The sequence below is a fragment of the Carassius gibelio genome, chromosome A3, assembly GCF_023724105.1.
Source record: "Carassius gibelio isolate Cgi1373 ecotype wild population from Czech Republic chromosome A3, carGib1.2-hapl.c, whole genome shotgun sequence".
Taxonomy (NCBI): Eukaryota; Metazoa; Chordata; class Actinopteri; order Cypriniformes; family Cyprinidae; genus Carassius; species Carassius gibelio.
Window position 1 is genome coordinate 430,244 of NC_068373.1, and position 10,586 is coordinate 440,829.

General features: G+C 37.5%; 1 protein-coding gene across 1 annotated transcript; it reads left to right on the forward strand.

The window, feature by feature from the left end:
• The first annotated feature begins 647 nt into the window (after positions 1 to 647).
• Positions 648 to 10,317, forward strand: LOC127943463 (dnaJ homolog subfamily C member 7). The gene is made up of 6 exons (XM_052539922.1): positions 648 to 807; positions 5,580 to 5,668; positions 5,986 to 6,110; positions 7,504 to 7,617; positions 7,732 to 7,806; positions 7,884 to 10,317. The coding sequence occupies exons 1-6, from the start codon at positions 650 to 652 to the stop codon at positions 8,004 to 8,006; spliced, it is 684 nt and encodes a 227-aa protein (XP_052395882.1). The 5' UTR covers positions 648 to 649; the 3' UTR covers positions 8,007 to 10,317.
• The last annotated feature ends 269 nt before the right edge of the window (positions 10,318 to 10,586 follow it).

Below are 10,586 nucleotides of genomic sequence, written 5' to 3' on the forward strand. Positions count from 1 at the left end.
TATATAAATATATATATATAAATCAACAACGCAGTGCCTATCAATGTCATATTTGAAGAATATTAAACTGTAAAATATGTTAAGATGGCTGGTCCATCACAGGTTAATAGACCAATTTGTAAACATTTATGTTATTTTATTTTACTTTTCTTATGTTTATTTCTATCTTTTGATTATTTTAACCTAAAGTACCCCATGCCTGTATTTTTAAATCTTTAAAACCAATAAATAAATAGATAGTATACGATCCTATGCCACATTCAGAAAACATGGTCATTTGTCGCCACCTACTGGTGAAACGCAACGCCACACCTGCAAGTACAGAGCGAATCTTTTAAGTGAAATGATTCAAAAGACTCGAGTCACTGACGTGAATCGAAATCCCTTCCGTAATATATAAACACATTCTTTAAAATTTTCACATATTTATAATAGTTAGGCTAGATGTCCAGAGATATGTGTGCAGTTTCTATGGTTTGAAAACAATATAAAGAATGTAAAGGCCGGTTTTTAACAAAGCCATTAATTTGAACCAACTAGACAAAATGCTTTGTATTAAACTTTAGTACGCTTTTATTTCTGAAAATTGTTTCTGCACACACTATGCACACACTATGTTATAGTAGGTTCTCGTATCCGTTGACTTACTATGGGCATACGTACCGCGGAAGGCGGAGCTGAAGGCGGTATGAAAGGCGCACATGCCCCGCATCTTCCTCCGCCTCTGGACAGCAAAATGGCGACTGTTGACTTCGACTCGTCCGCGGATCCAGAGATGGACTTAACCAGCGACGAGGAGTTAGAGAGGTACCCACAAGAGCGACTACTTTAGTCTGATGCCGGGCGGTCTGTTCGTGAGGTTGCTGTGTTTCGGAGAAGACTTGATCGGGCTCACGGTTGTATAAAGACCCTGAGATCACGACTGCCGCATAACTTGAAAATCAAGGGGTGTCTCTGGCCTAGCGTGCCAGGCAGCTGCTTTTAGTGTTGGGGCGCCTTGTGATTAACTGTTATTCTTAGCATCTTTTAAGTGAGTTTTGCCCTTTTAAAGCGATGATCAAGTGTGCCACATATCGTGTTATTAGGACAGATGTGCAGTTCGCCGTGACACAGTTTTAGGGTGAGAATTTGGTTGAAGGCAGCGTGATATCATTGCTCTCAATACAATGCAGACGCACTTAAACCCGCACACATCCAGTGATTCATCGCATTGTTTTGTTAAATATTTGAAACCTTAATAGTCGTTGATTGATACTCTTAGTAGGTGACTACAATGGAAAAAAGTAAGAGAAAACGCACATGGGTATAGAGGAAATGACGTTCTGTCGCTGCGGGTCACTTATATTTGCAGGCCACTACTTTTGACACTTGCTTGGACATTTTGTCATTTTGGAGCACGAACAGTCATTTTAAATGCATCTCTGGACAGTTCTCCATAAAATACGGGTGTTCTGACATCGTTTAAACTCTTGGATGCCAAATTTAGGTCACGTTAAAAAAGATGACAACCTTTTTTTTTATGTAGAAAGGACATGTAAAGAAAGTGGATGTTGAATGAGTCTGCCTGACATCTACTTCAATGACCGAATTTTAGTTTTCGATGTACTGTCCCTTTTAGTCCATATGACGTTTCGATTGTTTATTAGGTGTCATTAAAGTCAATACATGAATTTTGAACCCCTGTATGTATGTATGTATGTATGTATGTATGTGTGTATGTATGAATGAGGACTAGCAGCCAATAAGTCGTCTACTTCTGGAACTTTCTATTTGTCTGACGTTTCTGTGGGCGGACGGAAGCTTGACGTGAACTTGGAACGTTGAGTTGGAATGATCGGTTACCGAACTGTAACTGGACGCGCGAGAAGCGCAGTTAACCTCGAGTCTGACGTAACTTGCTTGCCTCATGTTAAGTGTAGTCAGAGTATTATCTGTTAAATTCGCACACTTCTCTCATTTTACAGTACAAACCTTATGTTCCTGGTGAACTTTAAGTACTTGACTTGAGATTTCTACTATAACTTTTTACTTCATAGTTGGCTGGTTTGGTTAATGGCTTAAACTATTAAACAGAATTAAGAAAAATGAATGGGAAAAACACTTCTGGATCAAAGGCTGTTGAAGGTGGGCAGCCAATAAAGCACTCTCTATAGGAAACGCGTCAAGACTAAATTGTGCATATGATCTAAAGTATTATCAGCTCTATTAATGATTCAAGTCATTATGTCATTTCTCTCAAAGCACCAGTCTGGTTTTGGTTTCCAGATTAACTGGAGGGTGTGAATGTGACGTCATGCTTTAGGTCTTAATGAAGCTCTATTTGCATGACCACACAGGTGGCACAAAGACAAACACCGATCACTACAGCTGCTCTCTGACAGAGGAGAGTGAAGTTGAACATTGGTGTGCGATTAAGTGGGCTCAGCTGTTGACTGGTGTGTAGAACCCTCTCGAGAATATTCCAGAGATAAAGTCGTCATTGACTGATATTTCAGCCGTGTGATATACAAGCAGGTTTTAATGAAGTAGATGCTGACATGCTTTGCAATTATGAAGGGTGTGTGTTAAGTATATTGTCTGTCTTATAGTCAGTGATTTGCAAATGCAAGTTGAACACAATGTCATTAGGCCCTTGGTCAGTTTGACCCGAAACCAGGGTGAAGATAAAGCAAGGAAATCACTCAAGATTCACAAGAACATCTCTTAAAGACCGAAAGAAAAGAATAAAATCTGTTTTCTAAATGCATGTGGATATTCTACTTCACTTAAAAAATAGAAACCAAATTCATAATCAAAAGCTGCATTCACCTTGTCAGCCCAGATTTTGTGTATTTATGTGCTGCCATCTCAGAATTCAAAGGGACGTGGACCATCTGTATTTTGTAATTTTTCCACTCAACTCTTAAAGTGGTCATATGATGCGTTTTTTTTTTTCTCTCTTAATTTCTTTTCTCTTTGGAGTGTTACAAGCTATTGGTGTATAAAGAAGATCTTTGAAGTTTCAAAGACTAAAGTCTCAAATCCAAAGAGATATTTTTTATAAAAGTGAACCTACTTCCACACACCTCTAAAATAGCTCCTTCTACCCACCTCTACATCACTATGTGGGAAGATTTACATAATTTTATGTAAATCTTTTATTATCGTTGTTGCCTCTGTCGTGTCGTTTAGACGCTGTGTGTTTGCTTGTGAAAGCAAAACTACTTTGGCCTTCCATAAGAGGACTATGCCGCTTCGTCGTGCCTGGAGCTGATCCGTACTGATCGCAGAGGAAATGCATCAAGTTTGCACTGTGGATCGCTGGATTTGCTTTCACTGTGGACTAAGAGGAGTCCAGCCCGTGGTTGTCACATGTGGTTGCCGCAAGCTCCTTTGAAGAATCCACTAGCCGCACTGTCCTCAAGTTGGCCCAAGTCTGTGACTCACTCTAGGGTCACTAGTCATGGCTCACTCTAGGTCTCTGGCCTTCGCTCACTCAAGCCAGACGCAGCTCACTCTATGTCTCTGGCCTTCACTCACTCAAGACCCCGGTGTGTGACGCTGTTTCACTGATGAAGTGAAACTACTTTGTTTGGCCTTTCAAAAGAAGACACAACTAGAAATCGTGTTTATATCATGTTTATAATGGGGTTTAATGTTTAAGTCTCATCGCCCCAGACGGACAGGGGATCAAAATATGATAAGGGACATAACATGCTTGAGGTATTCAGACAATCACAACACACTGGATAGCTTGCCACCGCACACTTCACTTTTTTTTAGACTGATGAGCTTTGTAAAAATTTATTTGTTTCAGAAGGCGGGGCATTGAGGAGAAACGATGTACAGTGTGTGGAAAATGTGTTTTTTGAACCTTAAACTACATAAACCTATTTCATTACACCAATTACACAAAATAATGTTCTTTTAACCAACATCATATGACCCCATTAAAAACATTGTTGTTTTTTCAAAGATATTGAGCATTTTTGTATAATCAATGTCTGATGTGTTTAAATTTTATGTGGCACGAGAAAACGACGCAAAATCAGATCATAGTGGTCAGACAAAATGGATTTCACAGAACTGCGAGAGAAGGTGTTTCTCAATGTCAAGGAAGGATCTTCGGAAGCCAGTATTTCGAGGATGCTACGTCATCGACATTCGTCGAAGGACTGTTCCAATGTCCTTTGTTCGAAAAATATGCAATACGCAGGAAAGGATGCACATGTGTATCCTTCGCGCTCTCAAATCACCCACAATCCTATGCGTGCAGCTTTGCTATCTTGTGGTCTTAAATTAAAAAATGTCGAACGTTAGCGGAGTCAGAGCGTTAACTGTTTTTATTTTACGTTACCAAACATTTGTTATAACTGTAGTAAATAGAAGTAAAGTTTAACGTTTAAATGCCAGTACAAATTAATACCATATTCATATTGTAAATTATACAAATACAAATGGTTAACTGAACCGGACATGTCATTTTACAATTGTTAACTTGGTTGCGTCATCAGCATTTTTTTAAAAAATAACTACTTAAGTTGTCAAAAGTAATTTAACGATACTATTCACAGCGTTATTCAAACAGACCTTTTCACTGACGTAATGACGCAATTACGTGCACTTGCTAGCCTGTTCCATTTACGTGTTCTCCGAATGCTAAAGAGGAGTCTCGCCTAGCCTCTGAAGGAAGTGACTTGGAAGGATCAGTCCTGCCAAGGAAGTATCCTTGACATTGAGAAACGCTTAGAGAAACTAGTGATTTGACTCTTTCTGATGTTGCAATGTGAACTCGAAGTTGCTTATAATTCATAAGTTTTGCATTCTTTTTGCTTTTTTGTTTTATAACTTTAGTAATGCTCATTGTTGTATAGAATAAAGCAAAAAAAATGTTTACACAAAAAATACATTTGAAAAAAATCGTCTTGATGTTGTCATAAAAAAAATTTGATATAGAGGGCTTATATTGCCCTTGTTACCCACAGTTCCACTGTGCTCTGAATCCTCAGAGGAATAAAGTTAAGCAGCTCTACAGATGGCCTTCACTGTTGCAGAATGGTTTTCTTTATCCCCACTCTTATGTTTTACTCTTCAGTATAGATGGGTAAAGTTAAAGCTGGTAATGTGACACTCATTCACTAGTCAACTTTGAAAGTATACCCCATCCTGCGTTGTTTCCCAGAAAGCACTCCAACTCACATGATGACGGATTTAAAAAGATCTGTGTTTAGCAGCCTAATCCAGACACCTATAGTACAGAATGTAATGTATTTGCTGAATACACACACACACACTTTCACTGACCTGGATGGGCTTCTCCCCTGTTAATATTGTTTTTTGGAGCATTTATTACACCAATGTTGAGTCTAGTGCTTGAGTCCTGACAATGCCCATTTTTCAGAGGTCTCACATATTCGAAATGTGATCTGCATATGCCAGCAGTTTTTTCTGATCTATATCGTCTGTTTTTGAGGACTTGTGCCGTCTGTGTCTCAAAGCACAAAGAGGATGATGAGTTTTGGAGCCGCTTTCTAACAACTGTTCTGATCTTCTGTTTCTGGAGGAATATTATCATTTTTGTTTCTGTGTTGAATCTGTAGGGAAGCTGAAGGCTTCAAAGAACAGGGAAATGCATACTATGTCAAGAAGGACTACAATGAAGCATTCAACTTCTACACCAAGGCTATCGGTAAGAACCCTTAAAAGTTTCCTTGGCTGTCTATGTGGGTTATCTGTCTGCGTAGATTTCTGTAGGCATCTTTTGCATTTATGGGTCTGATGTGTTCCTACACACTTCTGAATCACATACTGACTCTCACAGATTCTCATTTTTCCACATGTTTTCCTTGAGGGCTGTAACATGATTACCAGAATAGATTTTGTCATAGCAACCGCTTGTTTTAGAAATGTTTTGGTGACCATTTCCATTCCGGGTGTAACAAAAATAACTTCCCCTTTGTTTACTGAAGTGTCTGTCTACATCTTTTGTTTGTGTCCTTTTAACAGACCTGTGCCCAAAAAATGCCAGTTATTATGGCAACCGTGCGGCCACATTGATGATGCTGAGTCGCTACCGAGAGGCACTGGAGGACTCCCAGCAGGCTGTGCGACTAGATGACACCTTTGTGAAGGTTAGCTGTAAAGGGTTGGTGGAGGTGGTGGTGGTTTGTTTTTGTTTTTTGATATTTCTCAAAAGGTTCCTGTTCGAGGCATTGCTTTTGTACAAGGAATCCCAAACTAGGGTTCACGAGGGAACTGCAGGGGGTCTGTGAGTTGATGCAAGCTAATAATGGATGTCATCTTTGGAATTTTTTAATAATTGTAAAACAATCAATACTAAAAATAATTAAATATTTTGTATTATTAAAACCCTATTTTATCCTATTTATGCAAATTCCTTTAAGTGATCAACATGATCAAAACTTGAAAAACCTGACAGAAGCCTTTTTTTTTCATCTGATTGTTTTACACTTTTATTAGGAAGTTACTTTTATATTTTTAATATGTTATATATGTTATGTTAATATGTTTTGTTGAAGGTTTATTTGTACTTCATTTGTTTCTCTGTTGTCATTGTATTATGTTTGACCCCCACATTAAAAACTACAGAGCTATGATCATAAAACTAAGCATTTAAATAACAGCTTACTAATTCATGTTATTGAGAAATATAGTGTAACAACTCATTAGGGGTGTGACAATACGGGTTTTTCTTTCTTTTTTTTTTTCTTTTTTTTGAGTATTGATTTATTATATATGTGTGTGTATGTGTGTGTGTGTGTGTGTGTGTGTGTGTGTGTATCACTTTAGTAATTAAATTCAAGTCTGGGCTCTGTTGTTAATTGTAACTTTTATAGTTATGTAAGTTAGAGCAGAATCTGAGGTAGATTCTTATCTCGAAGAATATTTTAATTATAATTGAATTTATTTATAGGGAGCAATTTGTTCAGTAAACTTCTGTTTAGTGTTAAATAAATATATAAAAAAAGGCAATTTTATGTTTAGTTTTTTCCCCTTGCTGTACCAAAACCATACTGAACAGTGACGTCAAAACGGAGGTACGTACCGAACCGTTGTTTTTGTACCCTACAACTGATATTTATATGCATTTTATGCAAGTAGTCTACTATAAGGTTAATATATAAAGATCTCATTAATTTACAAAAAATGAGCTAGAAATTTTGTTGAATAAATTAAGTATGAGCTCCATATTTTCACTGTCATTATGAGCAAAACAAGTTTGGCGTATCAAAAATTATACTGTAGTCAAAAGAAAAAAGTATTTTGTCCAGAGATTCAGTAAACCACTTATTTCATATGTCAGGCCTTACAGGGTTAACTTAAAATCTAAAGGGTATTTGAAGTAAATATTGTAGGTTGAAGTTTAGAATTCATGAACTGATAAAATGCATACTTTAAATGCAATTCACTTAGCTTTGGATAAAATAATCTGCTAAAGGTAGTCTCAATTCTTTTGAGTGTTTTTAACTGTACGTCACTAATCATTATCATTTTGTTCCACAGGGCCACATGCGTGAGGGCAAGTGCCACCTGCTGCTTGGTAATGCGATGGCTGCCAGCCGCTGCTTCCAGAAGGTTCAAGAGCTAGAACCAGAAAACAGCCAGGCGCAGCAGGAGGTACATTGACTATAAATACCATACACGATTATGTCTCATTGCAGGCATCTACAATTGCCTCTGAACTTTTGGCATGTGTCATTGATAAGGCCTGACCTCCTGTGTCTCTTGCAGCTGAAGAGTGCAGAGTCCATTTTGGAATTTGAGCGACTGGCTGAGATCAGCTTTGAGAAGCGAGACTTCAGGATGGTGCGTGTCTTTGAATTACTCTTCTAGCTGCTGAGAGACTGATAAACCGATGAATATGAGTGTGTGTCTTTCTGTAGGTGGTGTTCTGTATGGATCGGGCATTACAGTCTGCATCTGCATGTCACAGGTTCAAGGTGTTGAAAGCAGAGTGTCTGGCTTTGCTGGGACGCTACCCAGAGGCCCAGTCGGTTGCCAGGTAACTGCATTAGTAATTTAGTAGTGGTTAACTGATAGGGGGTTAAATGGGGTTTCAAATTAAATGTTGATACAAAATTATTCAATGAAAGCAAGTGAAGGACAATTTATTTTTTTGCATTACAAGCCAATTATAACAGTGTGCTTTTTAATTTTTATATAGAATTATAATTTTAAATCGTTGTTTTTAAAGGTTTTTGCCATGAAAATACCACGCTACCCTTTTAAGACTGGCCCGTACAATGTATACTGTACCTGCCAGCAGCATAGCAGCAAGTGTTGCAAGAGTTGCAGAAGAAAAGAGGACTGGATTAAAATCAGGGCTGCCCCCCACTAAAGATTAATTACTCAAATACTAAACCATAACCAGCCTTTAATATTTTGGCTAGCTATAGCCAATAGGACTGTGACGGTCGCATATATCTCTGAAATCAGCCCAGTACTGTCTCATAGCCTGCATAATCATTATGATCAATGATGCTACACTGGATGCAACACAACATGACAAATTCAATAAACTGCGACCGTAAACTGCCTCATCCTGTTTATGAGGCACTGACACGGAGTTCAAATGTTTTGTGTAGACACTAGACAGATAAGACCTGTTATGATGTGGTGGTGTTGTGTCCAGTGAAGACATGATTCACTGTTCCGCTGCCAAGCAAGTGCCTTCTTGTTAACATCTTTCTTTTATCTCATTTGTATTTGTAGGGCCCTATGATTTTTTTTCCCGAATTCCGTTTTATTTCTTTCCAAAATCAGTTTTTCAGTTGTAATTTTTCTGGATTCTGTTTTTTTTCTGTTTGAATTTCTCAACTTATGAAATGTTTTTTTCCCCTCTGAAATGCTGTTGTTTATTTACATTTTTCTGGTTATCAAATGAAGGCATAAAACATTCATTTAATTTATCTTCTAGTTTTAGAAAATTAAGCAAACTCTATTTTTTGGTAAAAAAAAAAAAAGGGGGTTTACTATTAAATATAAAGTAGTAGTAGTAGGCGGCGTAGGCTATGTACATTCTGCCAGTGGTGGACGGTAACGGAGTAGCTTTACTTCGTTACTGTACTTAAGTACATTTTTCAAGTATCTGTACTTTACTGGAGTACTTTTATTTTGAGCAACTTTTACTTTTACTTCACTACATTCCAAAGCATAAAATCATACTTTTAACTTCACAACATTTCATAAAACATATCATTACTCCCTATAATATATCACGTGCTCCGACAGGCAGAAGCGGTGTCTGATTCATCATGAACGAACTAAGTCTTTTCAAAATAAACTTTTAAATCGGATCGCAAATCGCACCAAATGATTATATTATGAATTCGAATGATCCGATGGCAGCCTACTGTCTATGGATTGCAGCGGTTCTGGAGTCGACCCCTCACTGATTCAAATGAACCATTTAGTGCGAGTCACCAGAAGTAAGAACCGGGAGATCTTGTGAGCGCGTGTGCGTCTGATGTTGCTAAAGTAAGTTAGTAATGTCGAAATTTTGGATTAATTATTGTAACTGAAAATCATATTTAGGTCAAAACTGCCAGTTGTTTGGGAACTAAATCCGTTGTAAAGAGTGATCTATTTAAGCCCACTGAAATGCTCCAGTGCAGACGATGCAGTGCGTGCGTGCGTGCGCCAGGGGTGTTTTTAACAAACTTTAAAATACTTTGTTCTTACTGGTGAAAATCAGATGGTCATCTCTGTTTTCTCTCAGGTACATCACAGTGTAAGCTTCACAGTTAACATCTCTCTCATCAGCGTAGTCCATATCAACAACAAAAATATATCTTGACTCCATATAGTGGTTATTTTGGAAAAAATCCCAGGTATATGTGCTAATATAAAATTAAGTAGCGTATATAAAATTGCAAACATCTATCTTTCCGTACTTTTTTTACTTAAGTACATAAATCAAGTACTTTTGTACTTTCACTTGAGTAAAAGTGAAAAAGGAATACTTTTACTCTTACTGGAGTAATATTTTATTATATGTATCTGTACTTTTACTCAAGTACTTGATTTGTGTACTTTGTCCACCACTGCATTCTGCTGAACATTTCTGGCAAATACTTGTCTTTAAACCGGACTTTTATTTTGACAGATTGCTGTGAATACCTTTGTGTTCTGTGTATGTGATATGACGCTAGTTTTACTCGAATCAAACGATTCAATTGCTCATGAAGTGACTCTCAGTGCAGTTCTGGAGATGTTGTTCATATGTTTACGTCCTCATTTGGCGAAATGAAAGACACTGAAATCACCGCATGCTTCTGTGTATAATAAACGAAGCCGTGCTTCTGTGTGTGTAATAAATGTAGATGCGCTTCTGCACCATTCATTAACACAGACACTCATAACATGCATGATTCATATTTAAATAGACTTTTCTGGCTTAATATTTACAGATATTAGTCCATATCGTGATTTGATGTAAGTGCAATGATCTACTTTTAATTCATTCAAAATTTGACAAATTCCTTGACATTCCGTGTTAAACTGTAAATTCCGTTTTTTATGACCGGATTCTGTGATTCCTCATGTTTTCTGCATCACGGAAATCATAGGGCCATATATTTGGCCAG